Genomic DNA, 25,642 nt, shown 5'->3' with positions numbered 1-25,642 from the left:
ATGTAATTATCACGGCCAGTTTCTGTATCAACATGATTACTGAACGACAAGGGTGTTGCAGTTGTATGCATATTTTCTGAATAAGCCACACTGAGAAACGGTTTTTCGCTAACGAATGGTGATTTATAAGAAAATAAACAAAGAACTACAAAGATTGATTATGAAGGAAGAAAGTAATATTGCTTACAAACGCTCTTAACCTTTCTTAATTCGTAACCGAAACGTTATTACGAGTACCGATATTGGACGGCTGATAATATAACCAGGGTTAAGCAGATTATTTTCTTATTTATTTATTCGCAGTATTTTATTAATTACTATCTTAACAAATAGAAATGCGCAAGAAGAAATGCAATGCTATGACAAAAATGCAAATAACCGTCAAAAAACCACTGTAGCATCTCTGCGGTGAAGAACCACTTAGTCTAGGCAATTCCATCACATCACCGAAGTACCCAAAAAACACCTGCGTAAATGCTATCTTGACTAACTGACCGCGTTCCGCGTCAACTACAACTATTTCCCAAGTTAATCAAAGACCACGAGAAACAACATTTGTAAAAAAGCCAGAAAAGCCGCGCACGGAACATCACAAAACAAAAAGGCACAAAAACACGACGTGGATTAGAGAAGTTCGTTCTCTCACACTTCCGTCCCCTTGGCCAGGACGTAACCGCCCCGCTGCGGCGGGACACTGCGCACCCGAGCGGCCGGGGGTCCGCCGCGCGCCGCCATCTGGTACCCGGGGCGGTAGCCGCCCGTCCGGCTGCCGGACCAGCCCGAGCGCATCCGCGACCGGCGTTTCTTGACGACGACGCAGGCCGTGATGGAGGCCGCCACCAGTAGGAGGGAGAGGACGCCGACGGAAGCCCCGATGATGGTGGTCAGGGAGGAGACCTGTCCGGCCGCGGTGCCGCCGGGGAATTCGCCGGAGAAATCGGAGGATTTCAGCTCGACGTGGCGCATGTTGGTCCCGTTGCGGTACTTGGCCGGGATGATGGCCGAGCGCCGGATACGGCTGCCGTCGTCGGCGGTGGTGATGACGTAGAGGACTTGCAGGTACCACTGCCGACCTGGTCCCAACTGTAACACAGGGCGTTTCCCTAAGTTTACTCATTTTTTTCTTATTTTAATTTAAGTTAAACCGATGCATTTATTTGACCTTTACACGACAGAAATTGATAGGCTCTTTCACGTACTTCATAAAGCGGGTCAGTTTTAAAGACGAATCCATCGGTGCCGGAGCGTCGCTTGAGACTCTTGAGCTTCGGATGTTTGTCGATGAAATCGGCTTGGAAATCGATACCCTGTACTTGCCGGTCAACATGACTGGGGTCATTGCGATCCTGCAGAAATTCACCACGTGAAAGAATTGCCGGTAATAAGCCGGCTGCATTACAAGTACAGTGAAGTACTGTCCAGTGTCTGCGGTGTAATTTCCCAGTTTGACTTACCAGTAAAAGATATCGATGGCGGAGATTGCGGCTGGGTTGCATGCAGCCGTACTGCGGCTCCCCCTGCAGCGTGATGCGGGGATCGTACACCGGCGTGTATCCGCTCTTGCCGCAGCAGACATACAGCCGTTGGATCTCCAGTTTGTAAGCGTCCTTCAGATCCTGCACCGGGTTCCACATTACGCAGCCGTGGATCGTTTCACCTGGAAGGGATATCGTAGAGAATGGTATCACTTAACGATTACGGATAACATAAGCAATGCCGGTTAATTTACGAATTTCAAATAATTTAAATCACTTGAATTTGTGTCCATTAACGCAGACACAGCCATATTAATTTATTAATCGTATATGTGCATCAGTGCATGTGCCGGCGAATTAATACAAGTAAAGTACATACATCCTTTAACGATTTATCCAAGCATAGACGACACCTAAACCTACTAATACATAGACAGTGATAGACTTATTCGAAAAAATAACAGAAAGTTCAAAAATTATGATAAATTTTACGCTGGGTTTCGTTGTACGCGTTTCCATGCATTCGATTTCTGATATGCAGAGAGAGAGAATGTATACCGGAACATTAGTCGTTGTACTATGAAAGCTGGTCAACGGGGCCCAGTACTCTGACCACGTCCAAAGCTGAGGCACAACCAAATGAATGATAAAATTCGATAAAATATTTTTATTACCATGGAAAGCTTATTCTTGTTTTAAAATATTATCGTACAACTCAAATATTCATTTCCTTTTTGGCAAAATAAAATGTTTATTAAAATTTATTAAGATTATGGGCGAAAGTATTTCTCGTGATAAATTGTATATATAATAATTATTCCAATAATTTCTGGAAAAGTTTATGCAAACGGTTCTGACCTTTGCCGAAGGCTTCATCGGGAATCTGCGCCGGTGTGGTCTCCACGACGGCACTGGCATCCGCCTGGAACACCTGATCCCCATGCGCCAACTGGAAGTCCGTGTTTAGCGAATACACCAGCGGTGGCGGGCGGTTGCCCTGGTTGAACTGAATCGGGAGGATAAACTGCTTGGGACTCCTCGGCTCACAATTATGGTGGTCCATCGAGAACTCCGGCCGCGTGGCCATACATGGGATCATCTCCAGCGTATAATCCCCGGTGTAATCTCGCAACGAAAGGTCACTCGTCGCCTGCCACGTCTGCATGGGATAATCGTACGTCTCCTGCTGCCATTCCAGCATTAAATTAAACTTCACCGGGAGGTTACTCGGCGGGATCAAGTTAGACTGCTGCCCCGGGAGGCGGGGATGTGACAAGACGAAGGTCCCGCGGAACTTGGTCTGCGTCTTGATGGTGATGCAGAGATTCCCGGCGTCGGTTAAACGGACGCGGACCACGTTGATCTTGGCGTCGACGTTGTCGTTGGTGGTGCGCACGCGGTCGTTGCTCAGCGCCGTGTCGTAGTTGAAGCTGATCTCCAGCGTGGTGCGGTGGTCGATGGAGCCCCAGTTGTTGGGGGGCACGGCGTAGATGTAGGAGACGTAGAGCGGCACGGTGACGGTGACGGCGCGCTGGCCGAACTGGTTGCTGCGGGCGTTGGCGTTGGTGTTGACGGTGCCGCCGCAGCGGTCCACCAGGGTCGTCATGTCGTAGTTGGCGTCGAATTTCCATGTGCAGGTCTCCATGTTAAGATGGGTGTACAACTGCACCTGTTAAAAGTATAACTGTGATTTGCCAGTAGATAATGGCCGGCTTTATCCGTTAATATTGTACCATTCGATTAGACTTGGCGTAATAAGCGCCAGCTAACGACTGTCACATCCTTATAAGTACAGTGTCGGCTTACGCACCCTATTGTTTAATAACGCTCAGAATATTTGTTATACTTCGCTTATGCCACTTCATTGCTTTTATGATATGATTTAACCTAATGTCCGTGATGCTTGATGTTAACCACAGCGCAGCAATGCTGCCTAAAGTGCGCTTTGTTCGCTTGGACTTTCATGTAAGCAAACGTAGTACGATGGCACAGTCAGGCTGAGGCGAGACAGATACATACAATGGTATGTACATATCAAAGCAAACATTGCGCTCAAGCGCTTTAGGCCTTGCAGTTACATTCAAAAAAATTCTGATAACATGTTTTTATTATTTAAAGCTGAGTGTGCCTACTGCCTATATAGTAATCCTAAGTATCACTTTTAAAACTGTTCCGTTAAAATGTACTCTCTTTAAAGGCTCGCCATTAGCTGCAGTTTTGTAACGAGTAGCTGGTCATCTCCATCAAAACTCCCTGACATCCCGGTGGCTATGTAGCCACCTTTTATAGTAACATACCGTCATGTTCCCGCGGATCGTGGAGTCCAGCATCCCAGCCTGCGTGGGGAACACCGCGTTCCCGCCGCTGCCATCCAGGAAGCCCTTAATCTTCCCGTCCTGATTGGGGACAAAGTTGGAACACACATGCTGCTGCCGGTATCCTTGATCCGTCAACAACAGCTTCGGGTTGTGGATGGGGAAGGTGGAGATGACCGGGAGGATACCGTCCCGATGCGGGATGGTCACGGTGATGTGGACAGTGTTGGCGTAGTGCGCACTGCCCGGCTCGTTATACTGAATGTCGGTGGACAGGGAGCGCTGATGACCTTTCGTTTCAGGGGTGCGGGGGTTGGCGCAGGCCCCTTCGCGGCTGATGGTCACCTCGGAGCTGTAGGCCATCTGGCCGCCGCCCTGGTCGACGGCGCAGCGCAGGATGCAGTTGGGCGCGAAGTAGATGGAGTCGAGGACGGGCGTCTGGGCCGAGGTGAAGGGCGTGGTGTCGGCGATGGTGGAGTAGATGCGGTTGCCGTCGCGGTCCGTGTCGGTGGCCATCTCCCAACGGTAGGACACGCGGTCCTGGCACGTGGGGGTCACCTGGGGGCGCGGGTGGCGGGGATCACAGGGCTGGAATGCACCCGCAAATTAGTGATTGGAGTTTCACCCATTTTAAGTTTTGCCGGCTACAGCGCCGCTTTATGTTTTCTGAAGCGGCTTTTCCCAGATTAAAATAAAAGTAATACTGAATTCATGTGTATATTAAATTAATATTAAAGTGTGACCTTTAGTAATTCTGGCGGCTTTTTAACCACACATAAAGTATAACCTTTCTAAATTTCATAAAAAAGTATCCGTACGGTCTGATTTAATACATGAGAAACAAATAACAAAAGTAATTGTTTTTATTTTGGATATACAGATGACTTAAATCAAAAATAGTGAGCATAATTAGATGTCGCTAATTTCTGATTCAAATGCAGTAAGTGGGGATTACGGATTTTTGAAGGAGGTTTATAAAGGTAATTTTTAATGAAATTTCGAAGGTACTGCTTTGGTAAATTTATTGGCTGAAGAAGTCTGGACATTTTTTACCGTTAGACACATAAGCGGATATCCCGGCGGCGGCGGTTGGTTCATGCCGATCTGGACGTTCTCGTAGTAGGTCAGGGAAATCACGATGGGCGGGGACGGGAGGATGGGCATGGGTTCGGGCGGCCGGTCGGTGATGCAGACCGTGGCGATGGACGGCTGCGAAATCTCCGCGTTCACCGGCTGATCCGGGCCCAAGTGCACGGTGAACGTCTCCGTGACCTCGCGCTCATTGTCGTACAGGATCTCCACGGCGAAGCGCTTGGCCGTCTCACCTGCACAAACAGTAGACGGTACTCAAAATCATCGCTATTAAATTTCTAAAAATATATCAGGTTCTATGTTTCTTCCATTTGAAAGAGATATTTTTGTTACTGGACGTTGGAATTGCGTGTGAGGTGTACAGAATTTACGCGGCTAATGGGAATCATTCCGTACCTGGTCGGAAGACAAGCATGGTGCTCTTGGAGTGGTAGTCGCGTCCGGCGATGGCCGTGCCGTCGCGCGTGGTCACCCGCACTTCCGACTGCCGGCTGGCGTCGCCGCTGCGCAGCACGGTCAGCAGCACGGTGGACATGCTGCCGGCGCGCTGTGGCTCTTCCACTTCGTAGTTGGTCTGCTCGAAATACACCTTCGGACCTGCGAAGAAGATTCGGATTACAACCACTTCGCCCTCTTTCTCCGTCAGCGCGTATTTAATTTCTTTTTTTCTTCCAAATATTCTGCACATTTTGACAATTTAGGCAAAAACAATCAGTTGAAAAACTGTTCCTGGAAAGGTCAGATTTGCCTTTAATTAGATAAAAAAACTTCTGATAAGAGTTTCAAAAAAAAGCAAAGCCTCTTTGATATTCAGTACAGCACACGAAACCGGCAGGATTAGTAGGCGACGTATGTGTATATATTTTAATAATTTTAATGCAACTTTTTAAGCTATTAGGGTATTAAATTCTTACATACTTTAACGGAACTAAATATGCTTACAGTCTTCTCGATTGGTCAGCGTAACGACCACTTTATCCTGTGGGCCGATGCGGGAATGCTGCGGACTGCCGAGGACCACGTAGAACTGCTCGTCCGCTTCGTACATGTTGTCTTCGATGATGTACACGGTACAGATTTGCCGCTATACAAACACTCATTTTATTCACTGGATATTCTGCGAAATATATAATAGTTTATGCAATCCCCACGTACTCGTTCGCCGCGGCGGAACACGACGATGGACTGGTCGGTGTTGGGCCGGTCCATGTAGTCGGTGCTGGGCTGGGCGCTGCGCGACATGGTGAAGCAGCGCACCGTCGACTCCACGTCCACGTTGCCGGTGCGGATGATGGGCAGGTCGATACGGCCGGCCGTCTCCTCCACGGTGATCTCGATCCGCTCAAACTGGATGGTCGGCACTAATGCACAAAAGCTCTATCTTACCGGATGGCATTTATCAGCGCGATGCCACGTTATGCATCTCGCTGTACGATATCGTAGTTCGGGCAAACTAATTGAATTATTTCAGATGGACATCACACAAAAATTAATATTTGTTGTACTACTGTAAAGCCGTTCTCTCCGAGTACTGCAGTATGCATACAGGGAGTACTGTACTATAATTATGTGCAATACGTAATGCACCGGAAGTGAACTGCATCCGAAGCATTTTAACTATGATCGATTGTGACGTTTTTCCCCTACGTCTTTCAGAATATGTGTATCAAGTACAAGCTCCCATCTAGTTACGTCTAAAAGTCTATGTATCTGTAAAACCGTGAACTGCGCCATTAATCACTATTTAATGCTTTTTAATTCGGATTTTTATGTCTGCACTCTGCATTTTAGCATCGTTTCTCAACTTTTTCTGAGGACATGTGAGTGGGTTTTCAGGCATGTCAAGCTGTCCGTCAGCATTAGGAAGTATGTATGGGTCTTCCTTTTCTCGTAAGCGGTTAACTGCGGATTTCCTTGTATATATGTATATGTAGAACGTTTATTTAGTTGTTAACGGTTTTGGCTTTTCAGTTCTCGACTGAGTTTTGAATAGGACGGGCACTGAGCATACTAACGTAAACGCTGATTTTCTGTTGCATTTTACTGTCATCGACGCCGCATCTGCCATATACACATGATACATACGCAGTAGCTTGCAAAATTGCCACGATGCACAATTGCCACGATGCACAATCTGTGTTGCCGAATCTTATCTCCTTCCACTCTAACGCAGACAGCGCGGTGCTTCTGCATTATTGTGTCGGCGTTGGATTGAATGGAATTAAGATCACTTCAAGAGTTTCCTGTTTATTTGAACAGTTTCGCGGCCTTGCAGTAGTAATTAATGAATAACTGCTTTTACGCATATGGTCTATGGGATTCCGTACCTTCAGAGTCCGTGTCGAAGATAGTAACGGTCGACTTGGACGGTTGCCCCAGCGTCGCCCCTTGCGGCTGCGACAGCACCAGATGGAACGATTCGTTCCCTTCGAAATACGAATCATCGATTATCTGGACCGAGCACATCGCCCGCCGTTGTCCCGGCGCGAACTGGATCCGCTCGGACGTGTGGACGTAGTCCTCGTTGGGCGTGGCCGACACCGGTACCATCGCCTCGGTACTGCACACCACCGACGCCGGTTGCGATAGGTCCGAACCCTCCCGAATGACCTCGAACTGGTAGCGCCCGGACACCTCCCGCACCAGACAGTGATGCTGGGCGAACCGTACCACGGCCCCGCCGTCGTTCGGGCCCTGGATGATGACCCGGGCCCGGCTCATAACCCCGAGCTGGGTGTTCTCTGAGGGTTGCTGCAGGATGAGCTCGAACTCCTCCTCGTTCTCCTGGATCCCGTCGTCGATGATCTGGACGTCGCAGGTGGCGCGGTCCTGCCCCGGGGCAAAGGTAACGCGGTTAGCCGGCGTCAAGGGGACGAAATCCTGGCGGTCGCGGGCGGTTCCCGGGCGGGTGATGCAGGCCACGGACGCCGCGGTGGAGATGTCTCCGGAGCGAAGCAGCGGCGCCTGGAGCACCCCGACCCGTTCGTTGGTGTAGTACGCCGGCCGGTCGAACCGGATCCCGCCGAGGTCCTCGTCGTCGGTGATGACCACCCGCGCGCGTTTCGGCTCGCGGAGCAGTGCGTAAAGCGGTTTACTCAGGTGGACCGTGAAGTCTTCGGGACCCTCCCGGACCTGGTCGTCGCGGATGGTCACCGTGCACACCTTCTGGTTGACATTCTCCTCGAACTGAATCTGCTCTTCCACCCGTTGGAAGTCACCTCCCGGGGCGTCGGTGGCGGTCCCGGGGGAGGTGGCGCACTGCACCAGGGAGTACTGGTTCAAGTTCCCCTCCTTCCGGATGTTCAGGCGGACCATGCCGGCGTTCTCCTGCACCGTGTACTCCGTCTGCCCGAAGGAGATCCACGCCCACTGGATGTTGAACTTGATCCCGTCGATGACGTTGGGATGCGGCTGGTTGTTGTCCTGGAGCCGGGCGATAAAAAAGTCCGAGGTGTCGGGGGTGTTCAGATCATCGAGGACGTAACGGATGACCCCTCGGTTGAGGTCCTCCTGGGTGAACTCGGAGATGGGCTGGCCGGGACGGTCCCGGGTCTCGACGTGTCCGTGCTTCGGTGAGGTCACGATGATCCATTTCAATTCGTTGGGTCGGGTGTCCGGGTCCGTGGCCTCCAGTTCCTGGTTGGTAATCGGACCAATCGGTTTGTTTTCCCGTTCATCGTGGGTCAGGTACTGCAGTCCGCGGTTCTTGACCGAGGGTGGGGCGTTGGTCGTCGCCCGGATGTTGATGGGGAACTCCTCGGGATCCTCCAGGGGACCGCGTTTCGTGCCGTGCTCGTTGACGAAGAAGAAATTATGCGTCCCGTCGCGCAGGACGAACTTGAAGCTGTCCTGGGTGGAGGGTCCGCCGTCGTGGTCGTAGATGACCCGGTTGCGCCAGATGTCCATCATGGTGAAGGAGCGGGTGGCCGTCTCGTACCCGTTATCCTGCCGCAGCAACAACTGTCCATGGCGCGGCACCTCGGTGATGTCGAACACCAGGAAGCGGTCTTCGGTGTCGGCGTCCTCCCCGCGCAACTGATCCGGGGTGATGGTGCCCTTCTCGCCCTGGTCGACGGTCAGGGACGTGTATGTCGCCACCGGGGCGCTGTCGTTCAACGGGATAATCGTAATCCGGAACCGGTCCTCCGGCTCGTTGGTCCCGTCACTGATCCGGAAGTTGAAGGCGTCCAGGAAGATCTTGGAGTCCGAGGTGTGGTTGTATAATATCGCGCCGTTGTTCAGATCCGCTTGCCGGAACTCGGTGATGGGGATGCCGGGCTGGCCCACCCGCTCCAGGCGGCCCTGGTCCGGACCGCTGGTCACCGTGTATTTCAGGCGCTCCGGCGGGCTGTTGCTGTCGGTGTACTCCAGTTCGTGGTTGGTGATGGGTTCGTGGTGTTTTTCCTTGACGACGAGGCCCTCGTTCTTCAGTTTTTCTGGAGGGATGCGGTCTTCGAGGACGGTGATGCGGAAGTTCTGGTTGTGCAGGGTGTTGCCTTCGGGGTCCGACAGGTCGAAGATGAAGTGGACGACGGAGGCCGGGTCGGCGTAGTTGTGCGAGTAGCGCAGACGGCCGTTGTCCAGGTCGTCCTGGATGAAGAAGTTATTCGGGGTTCCGGCGCGGAGTTCTGGAAAACACATTTACGTTCTGGAAAACACCTTTCACGCACAAAATAGGAAAATGGTTAAAAACTTTGCATTTGCTAAAAGAAACTTCCAGACCAGATTTCTTTTTAGTATTGTACGCAAGACTAATTTATCCAAATTTTTAAAAAAAATGATCAAAAGATTTTAAAATAATTTTAAAAAAAAATTAAAATGAAGAAAGCCGGTAGAATGTGCATATGTCTTAGTTATTCATTAGAATTGGGTATTAAAAATTTATTTCAAATGAATTACATATTACAGTGCTTGGATGGTGTTTACAGTTTCTTTTATGTTATTTAAGAAAGCAATTTATTCTCATTTTTCAATTCCGTAATAATTGATAATTATTTCCTTAAACTTTTCTTGAAAGCGAAAGAAAATTCCAGCGATTCTTGTTTCTTAATAACACACAGCTAATCAATAATCCTTTCAAAAAATCCGTTCAAAAATTATGCAAACCAGCGAATACTGTAGTGCCGGTGACCTTTCGTTATCATATGACGTACCGACAGTTTCGCCGGTAGGTCGGGTCAGCAGCAACCGGCCATGATCGACATCCTCCGTAATGGTGAACTTGAGCGAGGGAATATCGGAGTCGTCATCGGTGGCCTGCAGGACGTTCTTGTCGATAGGCACCGCGGACCCTTTAGGCACCTGCGCCCCGATGTTGACGATGATGCGCGGGGTCAAGGTGCCCTCGGGCTCGATCCGCACCTCGATGGTGGCCGGCACTTCGTGCAGGCCGTCCGTCAGGCGCAGGTCAATGTTGTCTTCCCTCGTCTTGCTGTCGTCGTGGGTGTAGGACAGCAGGCCTTTCAGCACGTCCTGGTAGGTGAACTGGTCGCCCGGGTGGATCGGTTTGCCCTCACCGGGCTTCCTGGCGGGGTCGTCACGAATGAAGATTTGACCTATACGCCGTACAAAACATTGGTTATACCGGATGTTAAAAATACAGAACAGTGAGATAAAATCATACGCCGCCAACAAAATAAGGCCAGTGAGTTATGTAAAACATCAACAAACCGACATCGCTATGTTTTGCAGAAAAAATCAACAATTCTGAAATTATTTTAATATAGTGGAACTCAAACGTACGAAGTCTAAAATTTCAGTTTTTGTTTTAAAATTTGATTTTGCGAATTTTTTTAACTACTTTTTTCCAACCACTAAAAGTTTGTTTATATACATAAACGTAGTGCATAAACTACTCCAGAATTTTAAAAATCAACATTGCTTTATTAAAATTACTTTACCATTTTTAAAATTTATGTCCATTTTTTAAACCAGTGTTTTTGGCCACGACTTACACCGTACCGGAAAATTTAATACTTAAAATTTTAGCGATATCTTATTTTACGTAATTTATTTCGTCAAAAATGAATTAAATATTTTAAAAGGTCAAAGACACATTAAACAAAGGAAGTAATAAACATGCATGCATAAAATTTTGCGAAGACCACTGATGGATTATATGGCGGGTGTTTTTCCCAAGATGCACAGCACCGTGGGAACTCACCGTGCTGCGGCGGCGTGGAGAGCGTGAAGACGAGATCGGGCGGCTGGGTGTCGAGGTCGGTGACATAGAGCGTGCGATTCTTAATGTCCTCACTGCCGCCCTGACGGAGGTACAGCACCTCCGTGGTGACGACGGGCTTCTCGTCGTTAACCGGCTAATAACACCAATAAAACCGTATAAAATCATCCTCCACGTCGTTTATGCTGCCATTAACCTGGATATCATAGTGATACCGCATATTAAACGGGCGATTGACTTACGATGATGGTGATGTTGAAGACATTCATCGGGCTCTCGTTCTTTCCGTCCGTCACGTGGAAGAGGAAACGGTCCTTAGTCGGCTCTTCGTTCTCCTTCGGCGTGTTGATGTAGACAATGTTTCCGGTGTTGAAGTCCTGTACCGGGAATGAGGTCACCGGCTGACCCGCTAAAACCATCAAAAGTTTTAGTTGTAGAAAATTTCTTTCTGTTTATAACTATTTCAGCGTTTTTTATTTATATTATTTTCTATAACATTTTTTATAGCGTTATTGTTTTTCCTTTGCAGTATTTTATTTTTGAGTTTTCTTATTTCTTTATGTTAGTTTATCTTTTTAATATTTCAGAACCGCTTGATCATTAGATATCGATACAATACAAAAAGGTCAAACATTTTCTTAAAAAAGTTATTATAGCGTAACCGATTGTGTTGGATTTTTAAAAAAATTTACCCCTCTTTTGGGATCGCTTATATGTGAATTTCTGCTTTAATAAAGTACCACGTAAATGATTACTGGCGATCTGAAAAAGGTACAATAATTTTTTAACCAATATTATTTTAATATCGAAAGATATCAAATGCTGATTTGTGGGTCATAACTTACGTCGTTTTTGATTCTCCAGAATCCCGAACTCCGGCGGCGAGTCAATGACGAACATGAGCTCATTGACCGGCGTATCGGGATCCGTGACGGTAATCAGCTCGGGCGGGATACGCTCCCGTCCGCCCTCGGTGACCTCCAGGGGCCCGTGCACCTGCACCACCGGCGGCAGATTATTCAGCGGCGTCACCGTGATGGTGACGCTCTGGTCCTGCAGGGTGTTGTTGTTCCCGTCCGCCACGTCGAACACCACCAGGAAGGGCTTGGGCCGGACGCCTATCTCGTCGGGGGCCTGGTACCTGTAAAGGTCACAATGAAGTTTATCGAGGGAATCGTCGGGAAGAAGGAGGAGGTGATAGTTACGTGATGAAGCCGTTGTTGACGTCGGACTGGCAGAACTCCATGCCCGGCTTCAGGATCTGCTTGATGTCCTCGTTGGGGGCACCGCGGAAGAGGATGCCCTCTTCCGGGACCTGTTTCAGCCGGAAGCAGATGTTCTCGGCGGTGGAATTGTTGTCTTTGTACTTGATGATGCGCTCCGTTACCGGCTCGGTGGTTCCTGTAATCGGATACTTATAGTGAGATGCAGACAGTAGTGCGTTTGTATTGCAAAGAATTCGTTGTTAAAGATGTGTACGTTAACTAGCTTTCTTTCGGGCTTTTCTATTATTCCGCAGTTGTTCGAACTTTTCAATTTTGCGTTCTTAATCCACACGAGCGCCGAGAGCGCCATGAAAGCGACTAAAAAAGATCATGCATAAAAAGAAAACATTATAGACAAAATTAAAATTGTTTTTGTTGCCGCAAAATTTTAGAAAAATCAGCAACCCATTTAACGCAGTAACAAATTTGAAAAGCTCATAAATTTAACCATGAAGTGCGAGATTCAAATGTACGTAAACCAATGTTTAAAAATTTATTTGACTCTCCTTTCTTCTGAAATTCAACACTAAACAATTTGTGGAAAAACAAACGTTTTTAACATAATTTAATCTAGCAGAGAATTCTGTTCTTTTCATAGTAGGAACTAGGAAGCTGACTGTCAAAGCCGGGAAATTTCAGCCGTTGCTCTACGGTCAATCCCACTTCTCTGAATATATAGTGCGGTATCGCTCCGCATACAAAAGACAAAAACGTGCATGCATTTTACGACAACGGACTTGTAGAAAACATTTTTTTACGTTATGCGGTAGAACTTGTAGCGTAAATGCTCATAAATTGTTCTTAAATGCTCAAATGCTCATACACAATATGTTCAGTGTATGTGTATAGGAGCATTTGAGCATTTATGAACAATATATATGGGCATTTACGCTACAAGTTGTGCCGCATAACGTAAAAAAAATTTTTGGTACTCGTATAATATACTAAACACTCATCGAAAATTTGCCAGTAACGGAAATACATAGTAACGGAAATACATAGGAAATTTGCCAGTAACGGAAATACATAGGAAGTACAAATTGTATATAAACGGTAACTTACCTTCGGGTAATTCCATATTCATCGTGCCGCCATCCAGCTCCGGCGCATTCATATCCACCTCCAGCACCTTGATGTTAATCCGCACCTTCCCGAACTGCTTGCCGTCGGACGCCTGGAACTCGGCCCAGTCGTCGTCGATATTGGCGCCGTGGTGCTGGTAGCGGTAGGCTTTACTGCGGAAGTTATCGTGCGGCTCATCCACCCCCTCCTGCACCACCACCGGCAATCCCTCGCTGATGCTGATCAGCTGGCCCTCGTGCGGCGCCACCGTCATGCGGTACTTGATGTCGCGCAGGTCCGTGTCGGGATCCATGACCTGCAGGTATTCCGGGGGGATGGGCGCGCTCTGGCCGCGGTGCACCGTGATGTTGACGATCTTCTCGTGGTGCACGAAGTAGGGCGGCGCCAGGTTGGAAGACAACACGCGGATGTAGAATTTCTGGTCGGGGGAGGTGTCGCCGCGCTGGCTTTGCTGGTCGATCACTGAATACACCAAAATTCCAGACATTAAAAAATTGCAGTATTGTTTAAAGTAAAATTGGCGAAAATTTCATGCGAACATTAATTTAATGCTGAGAAAAACTTTTTTCTTGCTTTTTGATTCCCACGGCGCGACACAGTAACCAGACGAATTTGATTAAGTTTTGTGGACAACAAATTTTCCGTCATTGATACTCATCATAAGGAGTGCTATCTCGAAATGTTGTGAGCTGGCAATACTCGTGAAATAATTAAAAAAAATAAATATAATAAAATATAAAATATAGTACTATAAAAAATATATAGTCTAATATTGATAATTTTGTAAAATTAACGAAATAATTGAACCGAATAAAAGATTTAACCGAAAATGGTGATCATCCGAATATTACCACAGCTCGATGGAAGATGTATGTATCGTGAACTGGGGACTATTTACCTTGAAAGGCGAAGCTGAAGATGACCCCATTGGCATCCATAATCGTCCCGATGGCCTTCTCCATGGGCGCCGTGTAGGTGATGCGCTTGGCATTGAGATCATCCAGCGTGAACGTCTGCACCGTCTCCCCGAGACGGTCCGTCCGCTCCAGTTTGCCCTGGCCCTCGGGCAAGGGCTCCGTGATCTTGAAGAGAATCTTCCGCTCGGCCACGTTGGCACCGCGCAGCAAAAAGTCCGCCGGTGAGAGGGTGACCTTTTCATCTTGGGTAACCTACACCCGAAAACTACTAAACACTTTCTCGAATTGGTGAAACACTGTCGGTGACCTTTACCGTTATGCCGGTCTCGCGGACCATGGGGATGTTGACGGAGTCGGAGCGCGAGGGGAGGAAGTTGAAGGTGAAGGGGCCCTGGTCGGCCTGCATCTCGCCGGTGGTGTGGCGCGGGTCCATGCCGTCGGGGAGGAAACTCTGGCGGACGCATTCTCCCAGGGCCGTGCATTTCACTTCCTGTTTGAGCTTCGCCGCCGGGCAGACGCACACCGTACAGTCGTCTATCGATAGCACCGTCTCGGACTATAAACACAAAGGTTACTGGTAATAAAAAAACGGTACCGAACGGACAATACTTAGTTAACGAAACAAGATAAACTGGATCAATCTATACCGAAGACAAAAATTTCCTGAGAAACTGTAGTTAACTGGCTGCAAGTTCGGCAAGCAAATATAAAACTAGCGTGTCTGTTCCCAGTTACAGGTGAAAAATTTTCAGATAAATTCAGGCATCTTTATCTAAAATATGTGACGTAATCAGTTTTTTTATAACTATAATGGTTAAGAACCATATTTGAATGTTAAAAAAATCTGAATATTTTACTGTTTATTTAAATAGCTGGAGCGTAAACGGTGACTGTAGCAGTAAACGAAAATCACGAAACTGGAACAAGCTATATGTACACGCAACCCTGACGGAGAATGATGGATGTTTTTAGTTGCAGGAATGCCGGTATAATTTTCGATGATTTCTTCTAGTTGACACCAGTTTTGTAGCGTTTTTGTTACGGTCGAGCCTTCCGATGGCTACGAACACTGGATAAACGTGTAATCCATCGATCAACCGGTGTGGCTCGATGTCATTCATCAAGCGCCCAGCACGCCGCTGACCAGTGTAGCCGGGGTAGTAGTGCCACGCCGGCAGAAATATTTAATGAACAATTATTAATGCACCTTCAAGGGTGTCGCTGCTGTACCGGTCCAACACGGACCAGGCCGGCACTATACGACTAATGGACCATGGCGCAACTTGTTTTTCCCGCAACAACAGTGCCGGCTACATGATACGCTAAGGTCACTCTCGAAAAATTATTTTTTATATTTAATTTGGCAGATTTTTAACAAAGTAATATAAAAGAATTTGCAAAAATAAAATTTGAAAAATAAATGAAAAATAAATTATGAATAAATTATGAATTACTACAACATCGCAAAAATAAAAATAAACACGGTACAAGTAAGTTTAAAATAAATAAAAAATATTTATGAACATAATTTATTACAAGAAAACTGGAAAGTAAATACAATCACGGCTACGAACTTATAAATTACTGTTCCGGCTATTTTTATTTATTTGTTTATAAATTATTTTTAAATTTTGTTGCTCATCTTTATGACATATTTTAAATATTAAAAATTTTAGCGATATATCTCTAAATCCGGTAATAAAGCGTCCCGGTAGATTGTGGGTCATTCAGGCTTCGAAATTAAATAAATTATCCTGGACAGCGTGACCGGTTATATTCTGTCAGTCCCGCTGAAAAGACTGTTTATCAAAATAAAACAGGACAGATTTGGCATCACGGGGCGTTATTGTGCCGTCAGCGCGCGGCTGTTCCGGCGGATTGAGCCCAAGTACTGACATAAAGCCGTGTTGAGTAAACACGGCTCGACCAGCAGCTGCCGGTTAATTAAAAGTTCTAACCGTTAAAAATCTAATCCCGTTTTACGACACATACAGATACAGTTTCTGTACGCGCGCATGTGCGCCGGTGTGGACATTTTATTATCCGCTTGTAAATGGGCTTTTTATGTAAACGACTGTTCTCGTTTCCAGTGAACCTGCACTGATGTATTATCGGCCATTTATCTTTATTGAAAGCTAAATATTACGAAATGGCCACGGATTATCACTGTTTATGGCGCATAAACAGACGTGCCGAACGCATTCCAACCCATATCTTCCTCAAATACATCAGATATAAAACATCTATAGTTTTTTTAACATTTTTAAAAAAAGACATTTTTTAATAACTAAAGTAATCGTAATTCATTCTTCACATAAATTTTTTTAAATAAAATTTTTAATAGGTTGGCACTTTTTATATTGCTTGAACAAATATTTTCTGTTCTTTTCTTCTTTCATTTTTTTTAAAAAGAAGTTTTGCAACAGAATACAACCAAGATTGTGTATAAAAACATTTGCCAAAATTCAGCGCAACAGGTACTACAAAATTTCAAGATTTCGTTGGTGCATTTACGATTAATAATAACGAAAACACATGTACATGTATGCTGTATGCATTTTTAATTTTTATATTAGTAATACACCCACACAGCAAGAAATTTTACGTCGTCTATGCATTACAAAAATTCGGTATTTTCTCTAAAATTGTAAACGAATTTTCTGTAACTGAAGCGAATTAGCAGAAATTTCGAAACTGGCACATGCGATCTCAACACATTAGAAATTTCATTCATCATGAAAAATGTGCACAGTAGCATTCTTAAAAGCCAAATTTATTATCGGGAAGGCAAGAATTTATTGGCCGTTAAGAGAAAAATGATCAGCAAGAAATGGCCCAAATGGCCGCAGCCCAAAGTGCTATACTAGCTTTTTCTTGTTGACCATTAAGAAAAGAATAATTTTCCACTGCACTGCCGGCGTTGGGTGAGCGCACGCGTCGAGTGGCCAAAGTATGTATTTGGTGTACTGCGTATTGATATGTAAGTAGCCGGTATTAGTGCAGCATCCATCAAACGCCCCTGACAATCGCGCATTCGTATACGGAGGAATTTTTCATTTCTCATCATAATCGAAACGATATATAGCTGCCTCTTTCACTGACATAATCGGCTTTTATGCAACCCAACAATCGCCTCGATAAACGCACATAAAACCCCGAACAATGCCCGCCACTCGGCTCAATTATCCGCCATCAATAGGCCAGCTTGACACATTTCGGATACATCATCGTCACCAACACAAATACCAACAAACAATCAACACTCATTCACCTGAAAACGTGACCTTTTGCGTGCTGCCTGTCATTCACTTTCTAACGGAGTAATTTTGAGTGAATTATTCAAAATTGTTCTTTATAGCGCAAATCGAAACTGCCTTGGATCAAACTATCCCAGAAATATTAAAAAATTTATATTTATAAACCTTTTAAATTTTAATTTAAATAGTAAATATTTTGCGTTGATTTAGGTCACTTACCCGTATCCTTTGGCCTTTGTACATACAATCACCTGAAAAAAAAAACAAAATTAAAATAATGTACGACTATAAAAGAGGCTTAAGTGGAATACTAATTTTTTAATGTCTTTCGCTCTTTATTGTCTTGCGCCCTCATTTTTCATAAAACGAAAACCAAAAACACCGAAATGAATGAATCATAGAAGACCCTGTCGGTGCACGTAAAATCGGCTATTTATCATTACTGCTTTTTTTTTTGTTTTTCGAATGCCAGCGGAATTCGTACTTTAATTTTTTGACGGAACTAATATTTGCTTGTTCGTACTAATATTTCGTACAAACATGCGCGTAAAACATTATTTACGACGCAATACATCTTTGTAGAAACCGATGGACCACATAGATAAGACAACCGGCGTTTCCGGTGCTACATTTCGCGCATTTTACAGCAGCCGAGGGAAATTGCGTTTTTCTCTGTACGGAATTCATGTCGCGAGGAGGTGGACATAAATTAAAACTATGTCGATGAATAATTAAAACAGAAAGCGTTGCTGTGTGATCGGCACACACCGCGAATGGTCAATCAGCGGCGAGGTCAGCAGGCGCATTTGATTAAGTCCGTGACATTTGTAATGGACAATTCGCACCATTAATATTAGCGCCATGCAGCCAGCGACATGTATCACAAGATTCACAACCCGACTGACTGCCAAAGACAATGCGTAACCGTTTAAAATACACGACTTGTAATTGAGATTTTTCGCCAACATATGGCTGCCGGGAACCCCGTGTGACAGTCTCTCAATTGTCACCGACACCGGCCACTCTGCTCAAATACGCGCTATTGTTAAGACGGCGCGAGAAGACCTTAATTAACACCGCTATAAATCACAGCGAAAAAGATCCCAAAAATCATTGAGGAAAATTAATAAAAAAAATGCAGCATGAAAATAAATGTATTTCGAATTTTTTTTTAATTTGCGTACCAAAAACTAAATCAATATTTTGGCAATGACCATATAGTTAAAGAAAATTGTGTAAAATAAATTTTAAAATTTTTATGTTTACGTTCTCGCATTTTCGAACTGGTCTAAACATTAACAATTATCTTTAGAAATTTACGTTTATCCATTCAAATTATTTTGCATTTTTTCGTTCATAAAAGGTACATTTATTATGTACATTACGTAGCTGCCCCTCGATGGCGAACACCCTACTCGCTCAAATCAATCCGCTTACCCGCCCAAAACAGTATTTACTGCAGTAAAAGCACTACTCGGAATTCTCAACAGCTGTGATTCGTGAATTATGCTTCATCGTCACAGCTTGTTGATTTTTCCCGGCGATTAACCGATCTGACGATGATCATTACTTATAGCCAGTTGATTACAGAGTGCCGTGGCATAACAGCCAATTAAGTGTTTTTTGACGACAGATCTTCAGCGCTGCACGAGTAGTGTGCAAAGTGGAGAGATTTTTCCGCCGCCTGATTCAGGCCGGCCCGTCATTTAATTAGCCGGGTGCCGGCAGTCGGAATGCCGAATGGACGAAATCGTCCATTCCAACGCCGCATTGCGCAACCACGAATGTTGTTCTGTCAGTTACAGATTTTCTTGCGTCAATAAAAATACTTAGCGAAACTCTTGTCAAAAACACTTGTGCCAAACGTCTCCACACTTCTTTTCTAAATATTATTTTTAAAAAAATTACTGTAAATGAAAAAGACCTTTTGTGAGCATATATAAAAATGTATATAAGCCACTTACAGTATATATAATATAAAATATTTTTAGAAATATTTTCTTTATAAAATAATTCTAATTTTTTAACAAAGAATTTTTCTTAGTCAACATGATTCATGCTTTTCTCTACCTTGCCAATGTTTTTGTAATAATAATCTTGTATTTAATTTATTATTTTTATACAACGTGGTACTTTATTTTGATAAATGCATTTTTAACGTGATGTCAGCATAAAAGCCGAAACTTTCCGAATACTCCTTAGCTAGCAAAAAGAACATGAATAATAAATCAGACAGCTTCCGTGCATTAAGAATGTTCAGCGAGGCGCACGGACAACACAACTGATTCATGGGCGAATAATTCCCGCCTGACCAGTACCATTCTAATACCGCGCGCGGTGATTATCGCGCGTCTGACAAAATAGCCCCGTACGGTCCTTTCCTGCCGCTGCTTGCCGAGAGAAGAAAACCGCCAACTCGTTTCACCTGTTTTCCACGGCACATTTCTCGCGATATGCTGTCAGTAGCGGAGAATGTGGCAAGTGAACCAGTTACGGAAGGCGTTCAGATGGACAAATTGCGCATTTTGTTGAGCAAACTCACGACGGCGCAAGAGCCCACATAATGGCGCTTTACAGCTTTTACTAACACCATAACAAATCGAACCATTTTACGCTACCCTAATAAATTCTACCGAAATTGCCGGCTACCACTCGCGCAATTGCCCAAATGGCCTATTATTAACAGTAAAAAACACTGCTAAAATTTGTCAATAAAAGACCCAATGAAGTAGAAAACAAATCACTAGCTCAACACTCGATCGGCTAAAAACAAATTTCGACCAAAAGGTAATTAAATTCCGAATAAATTCAACGAAAAACATAGCAAAGACAGAAAAATAAGCTGCAGACCTCTGACCAACCGTCCGTGGGAAGCGCTCACGATATTTTATAAATTTTTGTTGTGACCACATTTAAATTTTGTCAGTTTATTTTTGTGGTTCGGTTTCAGGCAGCCCGAGAAATGCAAAGATTTTTATGGTTCTTAAAACTTTGCAATGCGAGCAGGTGAAGCCGGACCGGAGTCCCGGTGCGCCCGCCCTGTTGCCTTTCGGCCGCGTCATGACAAATTTCCCGTTTCCTCCCCTGACCACCTCCCGCTGGCAGCATGCCGTGCCATCCGCATCTGCACGGTGCATAATTAGCCCCCATCAAAGGATCATCTTTCACACACCCACAATTCACACAGACACACACACAGACCCATAAACATGTCAGAACGTGCAACGCGCCGGTGCCTGGACTGTTTGTCTCTGTAAATAACCATTTAAACCGGCGCGCAACAATTGCTCATCAGCAATTCTGATGCGCTCGCGCCCCGGCGCTAAATTGGGAATGCACATTACCGGCGGGTGTGTTTTTAAACGGCGACACTGCACGTCTTAATCACTCGTTAATCATGGAGGCTAAATGGGCCCCGCCATTCAAATATTGACGCAACAAACAATTACGGTTTTTCTGAATTGCAAAACACGGATGATTCATGAGCGTCAGCGAAACGCGGCGCAAGGCATCGTGGCGCTGTACGCAGACCAGTAGCCAAATGGAGCAGCTCATTACGGGAAAGTTAATTATAGCAAAACGGCCAATAAATCCATCACGCCATTGTCAGCGTGCTCCGGCAGTTCATTCCCCATTTTGCCCGCCGGACAAAGGAGTGAAGAGGTCATTCGGTGCCAGCTATTGTTTACCGGGCAGATCACTTTCCGCGATAATAAGCAATCGGATTAACTCGCCGATTGAGCGATTAGTGTACATACGGGCCTTTCTCTCTGTAGCCGTCATCCTCTCTCTGCGCTCTGACTGACCAACGGGCATTCTTCTCTGTCGCTCTCTTCTACCAGCTCTCTCTCTGCACTGTGGCTGGCCACTCGGTACGTCTCGGCTATTTGTGGTCACTCAGCACGGTGTGAGACTGTGAGTCACTGTGAGCAGCCTTGCGGTGCACCACTCATTCTACCTGAATACGTACAATCCTGTGTGCACTGTGCTGCGCAGTTGAAAAGGTAATTCTTGACATTTTTTCCATCCCGCAATCGAGATCGCACAGAATGAGCATCATTGTAAAGCTTTGGAATGAGTTGGCGAGTGTGTTTGCCCAGCGTTTTGTCGTTGAGCGAAGAGCGCTACTTTATAAAACTACCGGCTCACTTTCCTTTTGATTACTTATTCATTTTTGTGGCCAACGGGAACACACAAAACGCGCAATCTGATCAATCACAGCCTCAGTGCAACCGGTTCCGAGTGAAATATATGCCTGCGCGTTGCTCAATAGACCGACTGCGTTAAATGACTAAAAGGCCCCACTCGGTAGCCGAAATAAATTGAAGAAAAGCCGACAAGTAATCTGGCCGGCAAATAATCGTTTCAACAATATATTTTTATGTCCGTGTTTTATGTCGGACGTCGTATAAAGTGCCAAGTGTAATCGGCCCACCAACAATCACTTCGCTAAATTACTGCAAAATCCCTCGGCAAACACTTAAACTCTGTGGTACACCGAGAATCAGGGGAAAACCATTGCGCGTTGAAATACCACTACTTGCGTCGCTTTTTTACTAAATCAGTTCTTTATAACAGGAACAAATTCTCCTGTCACGACTGTCTACCGTCCATCAAATAACCTCCCGAGGAATGCTCGACACGCCGGTGCATAGTTTGCCCGGTTGCGTAATTTGACACGTTGTCGGTGGTGGACTGTCCAATTAATCCGGAACGTGACCCTCTTTACAAGCAGTCCCTGATCCATAAATGGCCACGTCGGCATCGCGACAGCACCGTGCTTGTTGTGTTTGCGCAGCATGTAATCGCGTCGTTCGTGTAAAAAAAGAACCCGGCATCACGTGTACAGACGCTGAGTTAACACAACATAAACACGGCCGAAAATAAATCCCTGTTTTGGCCAGTTCGGCGCGCCACCGCGGTTTGGTGCTGCAGCGCAATCAGAGCACTAATGAATTATGGGCATTTTGTCGATGTGCAACAGTGGACAAAACCGCAACAGACGTCGTCATTTGCTCCGTATCACCCTGCATGGAAATCACCAGCCGCAGCGCGCTGGATCGCAAATGTTACATGTGTATTTGGGGAACGCGGCAGAGGTGGGGTATTTTTAGGTTTTGCGGCACACCGATGCGTGTCTGTGTGGACAAATGACAACAGAAATCATCGTCGCGCGGGAAGGATCAACTTATAAGCCAGCAGAGCCCGTTCATCTCACTTTACGAGACAGATAAAAATTTCTTCCCGTATCCGCGCCGATCGACGTCCGTCTCGCGCTGAAAGATAATCCGCCGGACGCGAGACGCTGGCCGGCGGAAATGCGCGCGCGGGGGCTGCCTGTGCTGGTGCACTGGCAGATCAAAGTTGCGCGGGAGAATGACATGGCTGTGGATATACTAATGCGAAAAAACATAGAATTTGACTGCCTCGTTAATCCGCGTGTCAAGAAAAATTTCAAGAAATATTCCAAAAAATTTACACAGCGATCAAAAATGGAGGCCATAATCCTGATCTCGCTAGCCGAAAACTCGAAAGTCCGCCAAAAGGACCGCTTCAAAAAATTCATCAGTACTAAATTTTTTCTGTTACTGCCTTGCGCCAAAAATTGTATCCGACGAAAACTTCCCGAAAGAAAAATATGAAATTTAAAAAGCAAACTATTTCTGCTCCAGCTGTTTACAACTGTCATCGAATTAAGCAAAAACCATTAAAAACAGATGATGGAAATTAGGAATACCCACCCACGTATTCTCATTTTAATCCAACGCGAAATTAGTAAACGTCGTTGAATTAATTCCGCATTATGCAAACACATCCGAAAGCCGAGAAGAATTTGGGGAAACAGAGTTATTTGCAAAATACCTGTCCCACTTAAAATTCTCTTCTATGACAGGCCGGCAATTCGGTGTGTCAAAAGATTATGGCACCTCTATTCTCTTAAACATTTCTGCAAAGAGGAATGGAAAATATTTGACCGTTATCAGGACAGCATTTCCTGACAGGTGAAATACTGCGCGGCGCATGTTTACTCCGCCGTGGCTGGCAAAAGCCCGACGCGAGAAGGTCAAAAGGCGCTCGGCGCAGAGGTTGTAGCGGTGCGGATGGATACAACAACAAACACTCCATCTCCCCACTCCAAGTGCACAGCGTGCCCAATGAATGGATCAGAGTGCAGAGCGGTGTATCCAGTGTTCCGGGGTTAAGTATACATGTGGCCCTCGGTCTCTACTGTGGTGAAGAACGTATTCAAGAGAAAGTGACGGGCCTCAATTAACGTCCAGTCTAGGTAGGTCACCAGCGAGCCGGCTATTAAATCTGCCGGTATCGAATGGAGGGGTATCATTAATTCTTCAAGCAGGCCCTATTCAGTGGCTGATTGTCTCCTGTGACAATGGAGCCAACTGTCAGATAAACTGTCCCTAGTGTGCAGAAGAAATCTCGCGCGCCGCTAAACTACACTCAATCATAAGTGGCATTGTCGGAAGAAAAACATTAGGAAAACAATCAGAACATCCCTGGCAAAAATGCCGGTTAGAGGCGGTAATAAACTGTCAATTTGCAGTGCATCTAAATCGTATCGGCAAAAGAAACCGTCACGTTTCTACTAAATAAAAAGTCTATTAAAAATGCAAGCTACATAATTAAGAAAATACCTTCTTGTAAGCAAATAATTATAGTAATTACTTCTTTCCAGCGAGAAATTTCAGCATTCGATTATTCGTTTTTTTGAAAAAAATTCCAAAAAATATGTTATGATTTTTTCGGCACCGGTTTCGTCGCTGCTGTCCGACGTACACAGAGGCGCACGGAAAATAAACAGTATCGTTTCGGGTATTTTATACACTGGATATCAATAGTCGGTTGCGATGACATACTGCTGTGCAGCAAATGTGAAAGAGGGGCCATTTATACATGTTTGTTATTATTGTTGCGCGCACTACTGCAGCCGCAGACATACGGCGCATGCAGCATTTTTATTTCGGGCCATAAAAGTCCATGTAAGAACCGGTATTAATCATTTTGCCAAAAGTTCAACGGTTCATTGTGTGCTGCTGGCCGTCTGACCACTGCGGCGGAAAAACCGTGACCACGGGAATTTAATCTGCATCCCACGCGCACTGTCCACTTTGTAATTCTCACAGCGATTAAACTGAGCAAAAGCTTGAACTACGGTAGTGAAAAATTTCCGGCATATTTTTCTCTCACCTGTTGCGGTGGGGATGAGGAAAGCACAGAGCAGTACAAAATACACACAACAGCTATAATCCATCGTAATCCTCTGGATAACTGGCACGTCGCAGCACACCGGCACCTCCCTGTCCCTTCTTTTACGCATTTTTTGGCAATATAAATTGTGATCACGGGTTTCTATCTAATCCGGCAACAAATGGCACACATATCACCGCGACGGAAAAAAACAGTCACCTCCAAATAAATTAAACAGAGCGATGCGCGATGAATAAAACAAGCGATCGCTAGGAGAAAAAAAACGGCAACTTAAATTTAGCGTGGCGATTAGTCAGGTAGGAAGGTGCAGCGTGATGACATTATTGTGTGTTGTGGACAGAAGAGATTTGAACAATATTGCCCCGGCCGCGGATGGGATGTTTTCTTTTTAATCACGCCGCAGTAGTCTCTGATTCAGCGCGCGCTGGAAATAAATAAGCTGCTGCGAATATAGATGCGGCAACCGCGAACGCGCAAGCGCCTATAATACAGATCGCTTAAAAAAGAATATCCACCATCCACATAACACGCAGATTCGGATGCGAGTATATATGCCTACACAGTGCAGGATTCAAGCTGGCATGACAGGAATCAGCTGAGCGGAAAAACAAACATCCAGCGCCAGATGTGTGGCCGCTGCACTGTACAGTGTACGCTGATTAAATGGGACAAAATGGATATTAGCGGGAATATGCGCCTTGAACGAGCGGTATGATGATGAGTGTGTAAGAATATTATGGTGGCTACAGTTACATATTTTTCCACTCTCGTAGACGGTGGCGATTTTACCTGGGCTGCGATTCCGCTGGCGACGGTTGTACGCTGCGCTG

At 45.6% G+C, this 25,642-nt stretch overlaps 1 protein-coding gene across 1 annotated transcript; it reads right to left on the bottom strand.

Annotated features, from left to right (window-relative positions):
• Positions 1 to 277: 277 nt before the first annotated feature.
• On the bottom strand, positions 278 to 25,542 carry LOC129595059 (extracellular matrix organizing protein FRAS1-like). The gene is made up of 20 exons (XM_055491963.1): positions 24,792 to 25,542; positions 17,805 to 17,836; positions 14,642 to 14,884; positions 14,310 to 14,580; positions 13,391 to 13,873; positions 12,269 to 12,464; positions 11,909 to 12,204; positions 11,306 to 11,472; positions 11,046 to 11,199; positions 10,036 to 10,437; positions 7,210 to 9,510; positions 6,038 to 6,243; positions 5,825 to 5,966; positions 5,279 to 5,479; positions 4,844 to 5,115; positions 3,773 to 4,378; positions 2,334 to 3,144; positions 1,455 to 1,657; positions 1,200 to 1,346; positions 278 to 1,083 (listed from the first exon to the last, which is right to left on the bottom strand). Exons 1-20 carry the CDS (start codon positions 24,919 to 24,921, stop codon positions 643 to 645), a joined length of 7,704 nt encoding a protein of 2,567 aa, XP_055347938.1. The 5' UTR covers positions 24,922 to 25,542; the 3' UTR covers positions 278 to 642.
• Positions 25,543 to 25,642: the final 100 nt, after the last annotated feature.

Source organism: Paramacrobiotus metropolitanus, unplaced genomic scaffold (assembly GCF_019649055.1).
Source record: "Paramacrobiotus metropolitanus isolate TYO unplaced genomic scaffold, Prichtersi_v1.0 Parri_scaffold0000074, whole genome shotgun sequence".
Taxonomy (NCBI): Eukaryota; Metazoa; Tardigrada; class Eutardigrada; order Parachela; family Macrobiotidae; genus Paramacrobiotus; species Paramacrobiotus metropolitanus.
Note: the sequence above shows the minus strand (reverse complement) of the source record. Positions and strands in the feature narration are given on the sequence as shown.